The sequence below is a fragment of the Micropterus salmoides genome, unplaced genomic scaffold, assembly GCF_014851395.1.
Source record: "Micropterus salmoides isolate LMB-PRFRI ecotype aquatic unplaced genomic scaffold, ASM1485139v1 Ms_hic_scaffold_19, whole genome shotgun sequence".
Lineage (NCBI taxonomy): Eukaryota > Metazoa > Chordata > Actinopteri > Centrarchiformes > Centrarchidae > Micropterus > Micropterus salmoides.
The window spans coordinates 14518790-14537463 of record NW_024041039.1 but is presented as its reverse complement, the minus strand read 5'-3'; the positions used below and the strand labels follow the sequence as shown (position 1 = coordinate 14537463).

Below are 18674 nucleotides of genomic sequence, written 5' to 3'. Positions count from 1 at the left end.
GCTCATTTTTGCTCCACGTCGGCTTCCGTAAAAACAGGTAATTTGTGCGCATGATCGGCAGTTTTCTGCATGTTTTCCTTGCTGATGGTGCACTAGAAATGTGATTTTGTTGCCTCAGTGTTTACCTTTCTTTTTGTGATTGTAGCAAGCTGTTCGGTTACCATGAAAACAAGATTCACCACTGTGGATATCAGGGCAGTTATTGCCGAGATCAATGCCAAGTAGGTGATTGTGTTATTGCCTGTAGCTGGGTTGCTAAGCTAACCATCGTTAATGTGGATTTGCAGATGTTGCCATTCATTTTATTGTGTCTCATTCTTTCACAGCTACATTGGCATGAGAGTAAACAACGTGTATGACATCGACAACAAGACGTATCTCATCCGTCTACAAAAGTAAGGACAGTTTAAAAAACTCCTCAGTCTCTAAAAGTTTTACTGCAAGTTAATGGTGTTTCGTATCGCTTCTGAAGTAAAGTAAATTAGCATACATATACTAATAAGTCCTTCATTCAAAATTGTAATTATAATCAATTATTAGTAAATTCAAATTATTGTTTAAACTTGGTATCAAAAAGTATCAAAAATAAAAGTAACCATTATGTAGCAGTGTGAAGTTATTATACATTATATAATCTATATCTATAACAGATAGCTGTCAAATTAATGTGAAGTTAAAAGTACAGTATTTACCTCTGTGTGTAGTTGGGTAGAATTATAAACGTGTAAAGTGTGAGTACCTCAGAATTGTACAAACCTTCAGTAAATATACTTAGTTATATTCTAACACTTTCAGTCAGCGTGTATAACTCAATGTCATTTTGTTGTCTCAGGCCTGACAGCAAAGCTGTTCTCCTGGTTGAGTCTGGGACTCGTCTTCATTCCACAGACTTTGAATGGCCCAAGAACATGATGCCTTCAGGCTTTGCAATGAAAGTAAGAACGTCTGTCCAACTTTGGGTTGTTTTTTTGTATTTATTGTATAATTTTAACTATTGGTCGACTGATATGGGTTTTTCTATGACCGATCCTGATATTTAGAAAGAAGGGCGGCCGATATTACACCAATATCAAAACAAAAAAATATTCATGTATAATTCTATTATTCCATGCAGAGTACAATCCAATATACTGTACATGTAATGTTAGCCAGTAAACCAGTTTTTATTAATTAACGACTGTGGCTCAGGGGTTAGAGTGGTCGTCCGTTCAGTGGAAGGTCGGTGGTTCGATCCCTGGTCGGTGGTTCGTGTCCTTAGGCAAGACTCTGACATACACTACCGTTCAAAAGTTTGGGGTCACATTGAAATGTCCTTATTTTTGAAGGAAAAGCACTGTACTTTTCAATGAAGATAACTTTAAACTAGTCTTAACTTTGAAGAAATACACTCTATACATTGCTAATGTGGTAAATGACTATTCTAGCTGCAAATGTCTGGTTTTTGGTGCAATATCTACATAGGTGTATAGAGGCCCATTTCCAGCAACTATCACTCCAGTGTTCTAATGGTACAATGTGTTTGCTTATTGGCTCAGAAGGCTAATTGATGATTAGAAAACCCTTGTGCAATCATGTTCACACATCTGAAAACAGTTTAGGTCGTTACAGAAGCTACAAAACTGACCTTCCTTTGAGCAGATTGAGTTTCTGGAGCATCACATTTGTGGGGTCAATTAAACGCTCAAAATGGCCAGAAAAACAGAACTTTCATCTGAAACTCGACAGTCTATTCTTGTTCTTAGAAATGAAGGCTATTCCATGCGAGACATTGCTAAGAAATTGAAGATTTCCTACAACGGTGTGTACTACTCCCTTCAGAGGACAGCACAAACAGGCTCTAACCAGAGTAGAAAAAGAAGTGGGAGGCCGCGTTGCACAACTGAGCAAGAAGATTAGTACATTAGAGTCTCTAGTTTGAGAAACAGACGCCTCACAGGTCCATAACTGGCATCTTCATTAAATAGTACCCGCAAAACACCAGTGTCAACATCTACAGTGAAGAGGCGGCTGCGGGATTCTGGGCTTCAGGGCAGAGTGGCAAAGAAAAAGCCATATCTGAGACTGGACAATAAAAGAAAAAGATTAAGATGGGCAAAAGAACACAGACATTGGACAGAGGAAGACTGGAAAAAAGTGTTGTGGACGGATGAATCCAAGTTTGAGGTGTTTGGATCACAAAGAAGAACGTTTGTGAGACGCAGAACAAATGAAAAGATGCTGGAAGAATGCCTGACGCCATCTGTTAAGCATGGTGGAGGTAATATGATGGTCTGGGGTTGCTTTGGTGCTGGTAAGGTGGGAGATTTGTACAGGGTAAAAGGGATTCTGAATAAGGAAGGCTATCACTCCATTTTGCAACGCCATGCCATACCCAGTGGACAGCGCTTGATTGGAGCCAATTTCATCCTACAACAGGACAATGACCCTAAACACACCTCCAAATTGTGCAAGAACTATTTAGAGCAGAAGCAGGCAGCTGGTATTCTATCGGTAATGGAGTGGCCAGCGCAGTCACCAGATCTGAACCCCATTGAGCTGTTGTGGGAGCAGCTTGACCGTATGGTACGCAAGAAGTGCCCATCCAACCAATCCAACTTGTGGGAGCTGCTTCTGGAAGCGTGGGGTGCAATTTCTCCAGATTACCTCAACAAATTAACAGCTAGAATGCCAAAGGTCTGCAATGCTGTAATTGCTGCAAATGGAGGATTCTTTGACGAAAGCAAAGTTTGATGTAAAAAAGATCTTATTTCAAATACAAATCATTATTTCTAACCTTGTCAATGTCTTGACTCCATTTTCTATTCATTTCACAACGTATGGTGGTGAATAAGTGTGACTTTTCAGGAAAACACAAAATTGTTTGGGTGACCCCAAACTTTTGAACGGTAGTGTATGTGTTTGTGCTCCCGGTGGCTGGGTAATTGGTGTGTGAAAGTGTATGAATGTTATTTCTGTTCTGATGTGTAGTTGGAACATTAATCTCTGCCATCAGTGTATGAATGTGTGCGAATGGGTGAATGTGACGTAATGTAAACTGTTTTGAGTGGATTGTTGACATCTAGCTATACAAATACAGACCATTTACATTGGGTGATGTTGTATATTTCAGAACATGACTGGTATTTAAGGGAGAGTGGGGTATGGTTTTTCAGAAGTGATGCCTTTCAACTGCATTATTCTCTAAAGTATAATAATAGATAGATATTTAACTCTAGCTAGTAATGGTTTTGGTTTAGATTAGCTGTCATTTAGGATGGGAGAAATGTGTTAACATTTAGAGAAGACCATGGCGTCTGAGGAGATTTAGGTCTCGAAACTCACAAGGAGGCATGCTAACATCGTTTCAAAGCAGCAACAGTGACAAGGCTTCCTGCAGATGTATCTGCAGACATTTTTTGTGATGAACATCAACCAGTCAGTGTTTTTTTTCTATCCTAAACAGATTAGATATTTATGTCAATATATTTTCCTATTTTCCCACAAATCCCTTACCAGATTTGTATTTGTTTATCTATAAGTTGTGATGATGTTTAAAGCAACTTTCTCCGTAGTGTCGAAAACACCTGAAGACGCGCCGGTTGACCCAGGTTAAGCAGCTCGGGATTGACAGGATTGTTGACATCCAGTTTGGCTCAGAGGAGGCTGCCTACCACTTGATTATTGAACTGTATGACAGGGTGAGAAAACACTGTGTATATCAGACTTAAACAAATCATCGTGTGCTGTTCAGATCATCTCAGCTCTGATCCGAACAATGACATTGATGCATGTTAATGTAGTTTTGTTTGTATGTTTTTGGATGGTCCATCTTCAGGGTAACATCATTCTTGCAGACCATGAGTACAACATACTGAACCTGCTGCGGTTTCGTACAGCAGAGGCAGAAGATGTTAAGATTGCTGTGAGAGAGCGGTACCCTGTAGAGAGCGCCCGACCCCCTGAACCTCTCATCAGTTTAGAGCGGTAACCACATGTTTACATGGACCAAACGGGCATCCACCAGAAGTCAATAAATGTATATCATTCCTATATCAGAGAAAACCTTTCCCCTCTTAATGCTTTTTTATATGCAGACTTACTGAAATCCTCAACAAAGCACAGAATGGAGACCAAGTGAAAAGGGTCTTGAACCCTCACCTTCGTAAGTAGATAAGCAACCAGTTCTGATGTTAAATTGAATTGTTACACTAAAATAAATACATGTGAATTTCTCTTCGGTTTAAGTGTCTTACACTTTTTTTTACAATGAAAATAAACTGACTGAACCATGTTTTGTGTCCTTTCCAAACACCTCTCCAGCCTATGGAGCCACTCTGATAGAACAGTTTGATAGAGGCGGACTGCCGGGCTCCGTCAAAGTTGACACCCAAGTTGATGCTGCCCAAGGTATGGTAGAGCTGCTGGAGTAAAGGTTGTTGACATGTGGTTAATTACAGTAACGGACCTGTCTGCTTTTTGATTGGATTTTTTTATTCGTAATTTAGTTTTCCTGCAAATCCATTCTGTAAATCTGTAAATACTTATTTGTTAACATAGTACTTGGTCTGGCGGCTTTTTCAGTTGCACCTAAAATCCTGGAAGCTCTGCAGATTGCAGAAACATATATGGAGAAAACTGCAAACTTCAGTGGCAAGGTAAGAGATCTGCAATAAGGGGCTTTTAGTTCGATCCTGTAATAGATCGTTATACTGGTATTCACAAACTCTCCTTTGTTTAATTCAAGGGTTACATTGTTCAAAAGAGTGAGAAGAAACCAAGCTTAACTCCTGGCAAACCAGCCGAAGAACTGCTCACGTATGTCCTGTTTTGTTTAACGCACAATTTGTCACATAGGAGAATACATTACGTAGTTTTTTTTCAGCTGGTTATTTATATTATGGTGAATTCATTCACGTCAATGTTGTTTACTTACAGATATGATGAATTCCACCCATTCCTCTTTGCCCAGCATGCAAAGAGTCCCTATTTGGAGTTTGACACTTTTGACAAGGTAAATATTAGTATGGCTGCTTGTTTGGTTTTATTTCTCGATGCCTTGTTTGGGAAGAATATTGGTCCTTTCTCTATTACGATGTGAATTCACACCTTTTTTTTTGCAAGAATGTGATATGAATGTGTTCTTTCACTCAGGCAGTGGATGAGTTCTTTTCTAAGATGGAGAGTCAGAAGATTGACATGAAAGCCTTGCAGCAGGAGAAACAGGCTCTGAAGAAGTTGGAAAATGTTAAGAGGGACCACGAGCAGAGACTGGAGGCCTTGCACCAAGCACAGGTCAGCATTACTCGCAAGGTTTAGCTTCTGTAAATGCAGCACAAAATGAAATACATGTCCAAGAAATCTTGTTTGGTGTGTTGCAGGAGGTGGACAGAATAAAGGGTGAACTGGTGGAGATGAACCTGCCTGTGGTGGAGAGGGCTCTGCAGGTTGTGCGCAGTGCACTGGCCAATCAGGTAGACTGGACTGAGATCGGCACTATCGTCAAGGAAGCACAAGCTGCTGGAGACCCTGTGGCCTGTGCCATCAAGGAGCTGAAGCTGCAGACCAACCATATCACCATGCTTTTAAAGTGAGGCCATCACTGACACAGAAAAGCAGACACAGACAGTACCACAGACAACTCTTGGCTCATGTGTGTCCTTTCTCCGCTAGGAATCCATATATTTCTGAGGAAGACCAGGAGGAGGAAGAGAAAAAAGATGCAGTAACGGAGAAAGGGAAGAAAAACAAAAATAAAGACAAAGGACAGAACAAGAAGTTGCTAAGGAACAAGCCCATGTTGGTGGATGTGGATCTTGGCCTGTCGGCTTATGCCAATGCCAAAAAGTAGGTTCACATGTAATCCTGTAGGCCTAGAACTAAGCATTGTGTGGGGAAAGTCACAAGTGTTGTTTTTACAGCTGATAGACCTTTTCATTGGGCTTTTTTAGGTACTATGACTTCAAACGCTTTGCTGAAAAGAAGGAACATAAAACCATCGAAGCAGCAGATAAGGTAGGAAAGCTGTTTTATTCCACACTCAGGTTTAAGCCAAGGTGTAAGGATCAAAGCAATACCTATATTTGTGTTTCTAAGGAATATAATTTATGCCACAGGACAGCTTTGCAGTTGACAAGTGATCATATGTTCATATAATGTCATTTAAGGCTATGAAATCTGCAGAGAAAAAAACACAGAAAACACTGAAAGAGGTTCAGACTGTGACCACCATTCAGAAGGCCAGGAAAGTCTACTGGTAAGACACACATTACCATCATGTACCTATACATATTCAGACTTTGGTTCAGTATTTATTTATTTTTTTTACGTTACAAGCAGTGGAACGTTTTATTCTCTGAACCATTTCTCCCCTGTTGGCAGGTTTGAGAAGTTCTTATGGTTCATCAGCTCAGAGAATTATCTGGTCATTGCAGGAAGGGATCAACAGCAGAACGAGATGATTGTCAAACGATACCTTCGGGCAGGTAATCAATGAATGTCTACACACACTCTTACCTTTTTAAAAAGTACACACCTTTCAAACTGTGCTGGTTTATCCCTGAATGTGTACCTTTATTTTGTTAGGTGATATCTATGTTCACGCTGACCTCCACGGAGCGACTAGCTGTGTCATCAAAAATCCCTCAGGTAGACCATGTGGCTTCTACGCTATTTGACCCATTTTTTTTTTTCAGTTTGTGAAATACTTTTTCACTCATTTGTTTTTGTTTCTTTGCCCTCCTCTGCCTTTCCATCTTCCTGCTCCAGGCGACCCTATCCCTCCTCGTACCCTGACAGAAGCTGGCACTATGTCTGTGTGCTACAGTGCTGCTTGGGATGCCAAAATCATCACCAGTGCCTGGTGGGTTCATCATCATCAGGTGAGTAATCAGTATTACACAACTAAATCAGCTAGCTTGTAATGCTTAATTTTATATATATATATATATATATATCTAAAATTTGTATCTCGCATACTGAATGCTAATTGTTAATTTTCCTTATTATGTGATTATCTGTCTGTTTTCTCTCTTGTTTGTTAATACTTCTGTCTTTTACAATTAATTTCTCAGACAATTCCTATTATAACACGGGGAATGGTCTGTTTTTACTGCGATCCATACTCAGTGTTTAATGACAGGCTCAAAGGGGTTGCTAGAGTAGGTAGCATATTTGCTGTGTACAAGCCAAGAGGCAAACCCTGAAGTGTTTAAATGTATATGTCCTTAAGGCCTAATATTTATACTCTCATCAACTCTTATTATACTTTTTCCTTACCTTTGCTGGTGGAAAGTAACATTCCTTAGCGTGTTACATACAAACAAAAACATTGCCCCATATTGCTTCTAGAGGCAAAAATTCCATAGGTAACTTTAACTTATTGGTACAAAGTGTGTTATATATAAAAATAAAAACAGAATACGAGCAGTGAAATAATTTTATTGTGACATTGATGTAGTAGAAATGTTGGCATTATTTATTATTAATTAGCAGTGTTTTATCAATTATTTCTGTTCAGGTGTCTAAGACAGCTCCCACTGGAGAGTACCTGACCACTGGAAGTTTCATGATCAGAGGTACAACACAGTAAAATTTTAAGTTTCAGTGTGTAGGATTTAGTGGCATCTAGCAGTGAAGTTGCAGATTGCAACGAGCTGGATACCTCTCACCTCACCCTCCCCTTTCCAACGTGTAGGAGAAACGTCGTTGGGCGTATAAAATTTCAAGAGTCTTTGGCCCTCTAGAGCCAGTGTTTGGTTTGTCCGTTCTGGGCTACTAGAGAAACATGGCGGACCCGCTGTGTTAATTTTTTTTTCACAACAGATTTTCCACAACTCTGCCTCAGATTGGCTTGTACTCATTCCCTCCATTAGTTAAATTGGTTAGGTAGGGTAGGTTTAGGGTTAGCCTATCAGAGGCAGAGTAGGGGGCAGGACTTGAAAAAATAAATAATGCAGCTGTCTTTAGAAATAAAATGCTCATTCTAAGGTAACAAAAACACATAAGTTCTTATTTTCAGTTGATCATAAGTAATGAAAACATACTTATGAATATTATATTTCATTTCTGCCATATTCTGCCAGTAGATCCCCCTAAATCTTACACACTGGTCCTTTTAAAGTGAATACATTTGTAAAGCACCCGAGCCAAATATGAGAAGTGTATGTGCTATGGTGATGTCTGACAGAGGACCTAACATTTGATTTATTTCTCTCCAGGAAAAAAAAACTTTCTGCCACCTTCTTACTTGATTATGGGCTTTGGATTCCTCTTCAAGGTAAAATACTACCATGAGCTGTGAATCCAGCTTTAACTCAGTCATTTTCAAAAATTAAGTTTCTTGCTTGTCTCCGTTGCAGGTCGACGAGCAGAGTGTGTTTCGGCACAGAGGGGAGAGAAAGATGAAGACTCTAGAGGAGGACATGGAGGATGTCTCATCCAGAACTGCTGAGCTGTTAGAGGAGGGAGAGGAGCTGATAGGTAGCAGACACACAATTTAATTTAAAGTGTATGTATCAACCATATTCAGGTGTTGTAACCGATTCCATCGCCTTTGCAGGTGATGACAGCAGCAATGAAGATCAGGGTGAGGAGCGAGCGGGAGGAGACGGAGAGACGGAAAAGAAGATCAAAAAGGTGGTTGATGGGAATGATGGTGCGAGTGGAGAACTGGCCGCTGTTCCTGAGGAGGACAACCTGGAGGCAGACGGAGGGGTGGGTAGTGAGGACGACAGTGGGAACGAAGATGAGAAAGAAAGTGAAGAATTCAGCTTTCCAGATACGACTATCTCCCTCTCTCATCTACAGCCCAGCAGGTAATGCGCCCACTACTACACACAGGACAAATTAAACACAGACTATCACTGACACATGACAGTGAATGGTACTTGAATGAAATTGTCTCCTCTTATATCAAGGAGCGCTCAGAACCCTGGTTTCAAAAAGGAAGCAACCACTCAGGTAATTGGTTGCCATCTCAGGCCACATACATTACAGCAATTTCATCAAAGTAAAATCTTAAAAGTATATGTTCATCTTCATATCTTCATATGTTTATTCATTTAATTCTGTTCAGATTGAGGTTGACTCACAGGCGAAGAAACACATGACTGCCAAGCAGAGAAGGTGAGTGAAAGGAATAAAATACTTAGTTACTCATGTACTGATTCCACAATGGGCTTTCAGCAACAGGTAGTGTTAAGACATTTGGTTGGTTACTACCGTATGCAGTCATTTAAAATGTTGAATTAAGACACTGAGGACATTTGTCTTTGCTTAACAAGCGGATGCAGGAGACTATATTTAATGTAGCACTTATAAACTGATCGGCCAGTCATTGATTTAATCCTCAGGTGTTTTTGTCTTTTGCCACTAGAGAAGAGAAGAAGAAGAAACAGAAACAGGAAGAGTGTGACACAGAGGAGAAGACAGAGATTTCATCTGGTGGATCAGCAGCCGATCAGGGATCCAAAGGTGGAGGAGGCCCCTCCCAGCAGCCACTAAAAAGAGGCCAAAGGGTAAGGGAAAAGTGTGAAGATAAGATGTTGTGTTCAAATCTAAAAACAAGTTATACAACCTTCAAGAATATGTGGAGACTAAAACATACAGAAAAAAATGAAACATAGTATATTTAAAAGGGATAAGGAGACAAACAACACTGGTATAATTATTGGTACAAAATTGTTTCAGTATCAAATGCTGTAACACAATAAAAATTATTCTAGACACGACGGAAGAAACATCTCTAATAGAGTTGAGGTTTTATAAACAACACCTGTACCTTTTTGATATTTGATGGATTAATATTGAACCTCAACTTATCTGATAATTCAGTCTGTGTTGTGTCTGTGTGTATTCTTTCCCTGTTGTCACTGCAGAACAAGTTAAAGAAGATCAAAGAGAAGTACAAAGACCAGGATGAAGAGGACAGGGAGCTGATGATGCAGCTGCTCGGGGTGAGGTAGAATAAAAATGACGTTATTGTGTACTGTACAGGGACATAGCCATCAGCAACATTTTTAGTGACCCACTAAATAACAGTACAACTGTTTTTCCTCCTCAGTCAGCTGGCTCCACTAAGGAGGAGAAGGATAAGGGGAAGAAAGGAAAGAAGGGCAAGGGGAAAGAGGAAGCCATGAGGAAACCACCCTCTCAGAAACCGTCCCAGAAACCTCGTAATGTGGAAAATGCAGCGAAGAAGCCAGAGCAGACAGGAGGAGGGGAGGATAATGAGGAGCGACAGCCTGGAGAGGAGGGAGGTCCTGCTGAACAAGAGGACAAGGTACATGACACATGTCAGAGATCCAGCTGGTGTCTGAAATGTACTGTGTCTGATGATGTTAACAAAGTTACCTGCCAAGAGAACAATCAAAATGTCCCTTTGTGTCTTTTGAATTGTGTTTTTGTATAGAATTAGATACTACTGTATGCAGTAAACATACTTTACGTGGGCTTTGTATTGTATGTTTGTTCATCATCAATGCTTTCCCCTCTTTCAGGAAGACGACGTGGACCACGACAACCCCGGAGCAGAGGTGGGCTCTTAATGTAAACATTTAACTGTGGACAAATAGTTCTGTAATAGAAATAAATCATCATTGTCTCTTTTTATATTCGTAATTATTCAAAGATTATTTCGGGGATAAATGCATATTAATTTTGCATCATTCATTTTAACCCACCAGTAAGTTTACTGCTGCATTGGTCTAACTGTAGCTGTCCTCTGTGCTGCCTCAGGAAGCAGAGAACCTGCTCACCTCTCTGACAGGCCAGCCTCATCCTGAAGATGTACTGATGTTTGCTGTGCCAGTCTGTGCTCCATACACCGCCCTTTCCAACCACAAGTACGTGCAATTAACTTTTGTGTGTGTATGAGACAAAGTGAAGAGTGCTCAGGCTAATGAGTCATTTGTTTTCCACAGACATAAGGTGAAACTGACACCAGGTTCTCAGAAGAAAGGGAAAGGTAAGAAAAGTGATCCATTAGAATATACATAAGACCTTTCCTTAATGTTTTACAGTGAAAATTTTTACTTTTAGAATTAACAGGTTTTTTTTCTTCCTACCAGCTGCACGCACTGCAGTTTTAAGCTTTATGAAAGCCAAAGAGACATCAACCAGAGAAAAAGACCTGTTCCGCAGTGTCAAGGTAAAGAAGTTTACTGGGTTATAGTTTTCTGTGAAAGGTAACTCTAAATTCAATAAAGTGTTTACAATCATTTGTTGTGTTGAAATGATTGATTGTGGACATTGGATTTACAACAATTTGAAAAAGAATCTGCACTCTTGATAATTAAATAATTCAACAACTTGAGTTATTATTTATGCTGAACATTCAGTTTCCAGCTTATTAAATGTAAAGATGTGCTGCTTATCTGTTGTGATTAGGTACTAGACTGTCAGACAAGAAAATAGAAATTGTGTTGACAATTTCTAGACTAACCATATAATTAACAGGTAAAAAAGAACGGCAGTTTGTTTTTCTTGATGTTATAATCCCCCTCTCATATCATCCTGTGTTGCAGGATACTGATTTGTCCAGAAACATGCCGGGCAAAGTTAAAGTGTCTGCTCCAAACTTGCTGGCTGCCAAGAAGAAATGAGAGATGGGTGAATACAGACCTGACAACAAGTGTGGAATTATGATATTAAACACAGAACTACAGTTCAGTGGGACTAATCTACATTTCAAACAGTTACAGGTTAAAGATCTGATTGTCACACAGTACAGTGTTCCTGTTTGGATATGAATAATTTTATTAAGATTTAATGTATTAGTTGACCAACAATTTGTTTGAAATGAAAATATGTAAATTAACAAAGCTGAACAGAACAGTTTATGGTATATGTTTATTCTTTGAGTATAAAGTAACATTATGCACCATATTCTACAATAAAAAACACCAAGGGAACATTGTGCAAACCAGGCAAATACAAATAAAGCCCTACTGACATTAGGCATTTCAGTGCAATGTGGCTCAACATCCAATACACTCGCAGTATTTAAGTTGATTAAATGAAAGTACTACAGGAGCCATTAATTACAATTTAAAAGGTTTAAAAGCTTTTTTTGAGAACAAGAACCCCCATATTTCCTCACAAGAGTGTGTGTATAAACTAAGAATAAACATTTCTGTGGCTTCAGAGTAGATAGTCTTGCGTAACAAAGCAGTAGTTTTAGGTCTGTGAAAACTATCCAATATTCAACATTAAAGCAACAGGTTCCCTAAAAAAACAAAAAGCTTTCAGCCTTGCACCACTGCATTTAGTGTTAAGACATTAGACACATATTTAACATTGGTTCTGTTTTAGCAAGTGACTGGCATGTGTGTTTGTTTATAGGAGCAGAACTTTGCCCTTGACTCTTGTATACCTACAAGATTTACTATACTCATGGTGAAAAGGGACTTTGCGAAAACACAAAGCCAAAGTCCTGCCCCCTTTCCAAACTACCCCCCCCCCAACCCCCCTCTTGTTTTCCTATCCAGTACAGAAGCATGTATACATTTATCTTCAAATATGGAAACAAAACCATGATATTACATTTTAAGAGGGAGTCATAAAAGAAGTTCTCTTGAAAAAATTAAGCTGAACAAAAACTAACCTGAAAGTAGTGCAGGACTTGCATCACCTTCACTGCTACTCCACTAAAAGGTTCTACTGTCTTTGCAAGAGTTCAATATAAGATAATTAACAGAAAAGGGTAATGGAGAGTTTGAGGATCGCCTGTGAACCTTTGTGTGCCAGTCAGTACCTATCTCCAACAGTTCCACAGCTGTTCACTATTGCTTAGATTTTTTTTTTTTGTATGTGTACACACATTAAACTAACACTCCAATAGGACTACCTGCTTTGAGGGTGACACACACACACACACACACACACACACACACACACACAGTAATCCTCCGGAGTAGATTGATGGCTTCCTCTCAGCCTACGAGCCCATTGTATTGACATGTGCCATTCTCTGTTTGAGGCTGTGCAGGAGGTGTTTAGGTAAGCAGTCCCAGTAACTAGACAAACGCTCCCTGTGCTGCAGGACTGCCTCCATACAGAACCTGGGGAGTGGGGACAGGCAAATATAAGCACAATATAATAAGAACATTTCAGTTTCTGGTGTAAAATAAAGTCCCAATTGTAGAGCATCATCTTCACTTCTGCACACTCACCGAACTAGTGATTTAGGCTGAACGTTGAAAACTAGTAACTCATTGCTATGAGCCTGTTAAAAAAAGAAAAAAAAAAGTCAAATTCAGTAGAAAAGCTTTTAATGTATGTAAAACAACAACTATTATATCAAGACATGACTTGCAGCTTACAGCTCTGCGATTGGACAACAGGTTGTTGGCACACCCTCCAAACACAAACACCTCCCCATCAGGACCGGAGCACGCTGTGTGCCACAGCCTGAAATACACACAGCACAATTTCAACTACTGTCTACATAGTGTGTGTTCACTTAACATTTTTCACAAACCCTCAATCCACATGAGCAGCCATCCCCTGGAAACTTTATCTACAAGCACACAAACCTTAGTGTTCACGAGTGCAAGATGACAGAATTACCTTGGTCTCTCTGTGTGACTGTGTTTGAAAGGCTTCCATTCATTTTTGCTCACATAGTACAGCCAAGCGTCGCCTGAAAAACAGAGGATACCTTCCTGAGACCAGCGACCATTTTGAGGTGGCCAGGATTTATTTGCTACTCCAGAACAAGTGTCAAGACTCACTCAGTGTCTCCCTGTCTGTGGTGAAACCTCCAAATAAGAAGATGTGGTCTGGTGACACAGGAGTGAAGGAGTGCCAAGACCGGCCCACAGGACCATGTTGGGGAACGCTCCTACAAGAACACAATTGATAGATGATGTGTAACTGTAGATGCACGTTAGAGGATGACTGTCAATAATGAGCATCAATGCCCTCCTGTCCTTCGCAAAAGGTGTCCTGATAATATAGTATTTAATTTCTCTTGTCAGGTTATTCTGCAGGAAGGCCTATGTAAATGAAAAGAACACTTACATTTCATGCCACTCCCACGTGTCCAAGTCGATGTAGTACAGGTCATTTAGCCTGTAGTTCTGTGGAACGATGGAGATGGAGAATGAATTCGCAAATCTGGGACTACACTTTTGCAGAGGTAGGCAAAATCAGCAATATCAACCATATGACAGGAATTCACAACAAAAGAGGCTCAACACACACATGTTGCATTGTTAGTTTTATTTTCCTTACCTTGTATCGTCCACCAAACACATAGCCTCGGTTACCAACTGTGGCGCAGGCATGAGCTGCTCTGGGTGATGGGGTGTTCCCCTACATCAAGCCACACCAACACAGAGAAAATATTTATTAATGTCAAATAATTTTTTTAGTTTAGTCTTAAAGAGTTCCAATATATCTGAAAAAGCATATAAACATGTGAGGTAAAGTTGGTAGCATCTGTACATGTGTTTACCGTAGTGATAGGCTGGCTCCATGTAGATGTCTCCAGGTCCAGGATATGGATGTGGTTGTTCCAGCCTCTCCCAGGGCTGTCCCACTGCAGCAGCAAAAAACAAACAAAAATATTTATTTTTTTAAATAACTTGCTATTAAGGGGCAGCTTTTCTTTTAAACTAATGAAATGTAGAAATATACACTGATTGAAAGATTCAGCACTTAAAGTCATTGTTCATTATGTGAAGAGGATTTTTGTTTGCCTACCGCAAGTGAAGACGATTCATCATATTCAAAAGTCCCTTGATAAGGTCCTTGTGCAGCATAGCCATAGCCCCCAAAGAATATAAGTCTACAAATACAATATCAGACAAAACATTTAAAATATCGCTCCCAAGTTAAAAATCTGTAATTACCTTTATGCATCTATTGTGTATAAATCACCCAAACTATGGTTAACATGATCACATGGCTGAAACTCAGTTCTTGATGGCCAACATTTAATGTATTCAACACTCAAGAAACCTAGTTTCAGTTCATTTATGACATTTGATCAGTGCATCTACAAGCTAAAATTCAAGGCACTTTAAGGGAAAGTTTGTAAACTTGCTTCTTAAAATAAAACTTATTTAAATGAATATTTTGTGTCAAAAGATTGTCTTCACTGAAGTCATAATTAACCATGCAATCAATTCAGTTTTATTTATATTGGGCCAATTCAAAACAAAAGTTATCTCATTGCACTTTTCATATAGAGCAGGTCTAGACTGTACTCTATTATTTACAATTCCCACCATGAGGACTTGGCGACACATGGAAAAGAATATGTACAGCTTTTTGAATTGGGATCTTGAAGCTTCCTACTGGGGAGCTTATTTGTCAAGTAGCTTGCTGTAATTATTACCACTTTCCCAAGCACACTGGGTCAGTAGTGATAGTCTGATTAATCTTTCAGCCGATATCTGGCATTTTGGTACAGTCATCCTTCACCTGTTCTTCTGAACCCAGCACCCTAGCTTGTCCTTGCAGGATGGAGGGAGTCCTTTCAGATCCCTCATTTCCTCCCAAACGAGGCTGGGAGCTCTCAGGGGCAGGCGGTAGATCTGCAAAGCACAGCACAGAATGCAGGAGATCTGAAAGGGGATCGCAAACTCAGCAGGCTGACCCACCTCAAGGTCTTGTGTTTCAACATCATGCACTCATTTAAAAAAAACCCAAAACAAACAAAAAAATCTGGATGTTAAAAAAATTGTTTAATGCAACAGACAAACTGTACCCTGTTAGTGTTTCCCATGGTGTGATGACCTCCAAATAGGTAGAGGACTCCATCCACACAAACCCCACAGCTGCCCGACATGGATGTGTGCAGGTTACCTCCGGCTAAATGCTTTGTCCTGTGAACATTAAGGTTTTCTTTATTTTGTCGACTTTGCGTGCAAATGACAAATTTAATGTAACAGCTATTACCATACTCCTGACTCCATGTTGTATGTCCAGATCTCACTTCTCGGCAGGTACAAGTCATAGAATCCGTTGTTTTGAGCATTCTTATACAGAGGGAGAGTAAAATATAATTTAAATAAAAATGCTGACTGGAGGAAAATGTTAGTAAATATAATAAAAAATGCAGATGTAGGATCTAATAAACTCCTTACCTTGTATCCACCCCAGACATACATGATGTTTCTGTCAACCACTGCTATATGACCACTGCGCTCAGCTGGGGTATCCAACTCAAAGGACTCGGATGCTTCAGTGTCCAAGGGCTGTTCATCCTCCACCTCGTCCTCATCCATATCGTCATTTACCATCCAAGCAAACAGCCTGTCATCTTCATCTCTGTCTGAGTCATTGTCATCCTCTCCGGCTGGCACATCTCCAATGTCTTCCTCCATCTCTGCCATTCTCTCTGCCATGTCAGTCTATCTATCAGGGCAAGAAGTGTGTGAGAGAGAAATCATATAGGTTTGTTCTGATAGGATTATTAATTGACTGATTACTTTGTCCAATAATCTAAAAGTAGTATAACAGTAACGTTAAGTTAAAACGACCCACATTCAACACACTGGCTGTAACGTTAAGGAAATGAAGCAATTCATTTTTAAAAGAACAAGACAACAACAAAGGCATGTTCTTTCTAAATATGGCGTGTTTACTGATCTATACCTCAGCTTTTTAGTGCAGTTGCAAGAATTTAGCATTTATAGATACCATGACTATAATTCGGGACAATGGACCAGATAGCGATAGCAGCAGATTACTGTTGACCTACTTTGTTTGGCTTAACTATTTAGGTTGCTAAATGAACGTTGGCTGTTAGCTTAGCCTTTGTCTTAAAGATAAGACTAACTGAAGACCCAAGTGAACTGGTTATGTTTAAAAATCCCTAAACCGCTTGGCTGGCCATCAAGCCAGCGAGCACCTAACTGCCGTTTGCTAACATTACAGAGCGTTTGTGAACTTCATAATGCAAAACACTCGGACGATTCGGAGCAAGGAAGGTCCTAAAAATGATATCGGCCACGGTGCTCTCGAAGCTAACCTGCATGTGATTGTAGCTCTGGATAAAATCTATCCGCACCTGTCGCTATCTTACCTTGTCAGATGTTTGTTTTCCTGTAAATTTCAAAAGCACTACGACATGTATGTGAGGTCATGGCAAGCATTTTGGGGGCACGACCGGAAGTTGTTGACGTCTTAAATCCGCCATCTTTGTAAGGTCTGCTTTATAACCAATTTTAACCACCATACTAGGAAAACGCGTTATTTGTTCATCACCACACTTTCTACAACTCTGCTTCTGATCGGCTGGTACACGTAGACGTTGGTTATGTTAGTTTAACGGCACTGGGTTAGTTCAGCTTACTGTCACCAGGATGGTGTAATTATACACGGTTGATAGGAACTACTTCTCCTTCCGCCTGTCAAGTCATGCTTGCGCTACGGCTCTGTGAGGAGCTTCTTTGAAGTGACCCGCTGCAGCTCTTGACATTTCCCGCGATTGAATACTGACCCTGGCTGACTGTAGAAGCAGTCACGTTGTGTGTGCAAAGACAGTGAAATACTTTGGCAAAATCGCAAACTTCGCTAAACATCTGAGTATGATCACAATAATATGATGGTGTTCTGAAGCAGCAGTTCTGAGCAGGATATTTTTATTATAATTAAAGAATATGACAGTAGTTTGATGTGTTATCATTATGCAGCTATTATTTGGAATTAGTAAGCCTACAGCCTACTCTTTATTTCCCTCATGAATACAGAAATAAGAAGGGAGGGGGAGCTCACATTAAGCTAGAAATTAAATATTTAAAAAGTATTGGTATCGCTATCAGTACCAGCCTGGGTATTACTTGGTATTGGATATACAGGAATTAAGTGGTATGGCACATCACTAGTTAGATGCATAAAGGTAATTACAGATATTTTAAATGTTTTGTCTGATATTGTTTACGTAGACTTATATTCTTTGTGGGCTATGGCTATGCTGCACAGGGACCTCATCAAGGGACTTTTGAATATGATGAATCGTCTTCACTTGCGGTAGGCAAACAAAAATCCTCTTCACATAACAAACAATGACTTTAAGTGCTGAATCTTTCAATCAGTGTATATTTCTACATTTCATTAGTTTAAAAGAAAAGCTGCCCCTTAATAGCAACAATATTCCCAGAGACATATAAAGTACATAAGGACAATTAATTTCATACATTTCATTAGATAAGAAAATAAAACAGCAAAAGTTGTTTGTGTGTGTTAATACAAAATAAAATAATAATAATAAAAAATATATATAAAATATAAAAATTCCGTAAAAATAAATATTTTAAAAAAGTAAATAAATAAAACAGTGTGTGTGTGTGTGTGTTAAAACAAACAAAAAATAATAATTCAAATATTAAAATAAATTAAGTAAATGACACAGTAACGTGTGTGTAAAAAAAATAATAAAAAATTTAAATAAACTAAGTAAATGACAGTAACGTGTGTTATTATAAAATATATAAAAAAATAAAATAAAATTAATAGATAAAACTGTACATGCGTGTGTATATTAATAGGGGAAAAAACTAAAATTAGTAATTAGTTCATTTTAAAAAAAGTCAAAAATGAGTATCAAATGTGAGATTTAAAAACACAACAGTTACTAAAATATCAAACAATCAAAATAATAATCATTTGAAAATTAGTACAATTATTTATTAGTCTAAGTTTCCATTGGTTGTCCTCAGTTCATGGCATGATGAGATATATTTTGC

General features: G+C 39.2%; 2 protein-coding genes across 6 annotated transcripts; one reads left to right on the top strand and one right to left on the bottom strand.

Moving 5' to 3' along the window:
* Positions 1 to 18: 18 nt before the first annotated feature.
* LOC119909816 (nuclear export mediator factor Nemf-like) lies at positions 19 to 11888 on the top strand. Its single transcript, XM_038728053.1, has 33 exons — positions 19 to 37; positions 146 to 221; positions 327 to 395; positions 833 to 935; positions 3552 to 3677; positions 3815 to 3963; positions 4074 to 4141; positions 4300 to 4386; positions 4561 to 4634; positions 4724 to 4794; positions 4915 to 4990; positions 5131 to 5271; positions 5358 to 5566; positions 5650 to 5823; positions 5928 to 5991; positions 6144 to 6232; positions 6358 to 6461; positions 6562 to 6624; positions 6745 to 6857; positions 7496 to 7553; positions 8196 to 8254; positions 8337 to 8457; positions 8537 to 8792; positions 8895 to 8937; positions 9053 to 9102; positions 9353 to 9494; positions 9855 to 9932; positions 10040 to 10258; positions 10476 to 10511; positions 10714 to 10820; positions 10899 to 10942; positions 11046 to 11125; positions 11502 to 11888. The coding sequence occupies exons 2-33, from the start codon at positions 163 to 165 to the stop codon at positions 11577 to 11579; spliced, it is 3210 nt and encodes a 1069-aa protein (XP_038583981.1). The 5' UTR covers positions 19 to 37; positions 146 to 162; the 3' UTR covers positions 11580 to 11888.
* LOC119909819 (kelch domain-containing protein 2-like) lies at positions 11813 to 17165 on the bottom strand. Of its 5 annotated transcripts, none has more exons than XM_038728058.1 (14): positions 17012 to 17165; positions 16071 to 16341; positions 15883 to 15962; positions 15692 to 15809; positions 15406 to 15548; positions 14683 to 14767; positions 14435 to 14518; positions 14212 to 14292; positions 13999 to 14057; positions 13710 to 13819; positions 13546 to 13618; positions 13299 to 13386; positions 13149 to 13201; positions 11813 to 13037 (listed from the first exon to the last, which is right to left on the bottom strand). In XM_038728058.1, exons 2-14 carry the CDS (start codon positions 16329 to 16331, stop codon positions 12914 to 12916), a joined length of 1359 nt encoding a protein of 452 aa, XP_038583986.1. In that variant the 5' UTR covers positions 16332 to 16341; positions 17012 to 17165; the 3' UTR covers positions 11813 to 12913. The 5 variants fall into 5 exon arrangements, with proteins under 5 accessions (XP_038583986.1, XP_038583990.1, XP_038583987.1 ...); XM_038728062.1 differs by having other exon boundaries at positions 15406 to 15518; XM_038728059.1 differs by having other exon boundaries at positions 16071 to 16337; positions 17012 to 17120.
* Positions 17166 to 18674: the final 1509 nt, after the last annotated feature.

Excerpts from the sequence above, each read along its gene's own strand:
- LOC119909816 (XM_038728053.1), top strand. The coding sequence starts at position 163 with ATGAAAACAAGATTCACCACTGTGGATATCAGGGCAGTTATTGCCGAG. Across the intron at positions 5,824-5,927 it reads GCTTATGCCAATGCCAAAAA|GTACTATGACTTCAAACGCT; the intron begins GTAGGTTCACAT and ends GGGCTTTTTTAG. Across the intron at positions 9,103-9,352 it reads ATGACTGCCAAGCAGAGAAG|AGAAGAGAAGAAGAAGAAAC; the intron begins GTGAGTGAAAGG and ends TTTTGCCACTAG.
- LOC119909819 (XM_038728058.1), bottom strand. The coding sequence starts at position 16,331 with ATGGCAGAGAGAATGGCAGAGATGGAGGAAGACATTGGAGATGTGCCA. Across the intron at positions 14,519-14,682 it reads ATGAATCGTCTTCACTTGCG|TGGGACAGCCCTGGGAGAGG; the intron begins GTAGGCAAACAA and ends TTGCTGCTGCAG. Across the intron at positions 13,202-13,298 it reads TGTTGTCCAATCGCAGAGCT|GCTCATAGCAATGAGTTACT; the intron begins GTAAGCTGCAAG and ends TTTTTTTAACAG.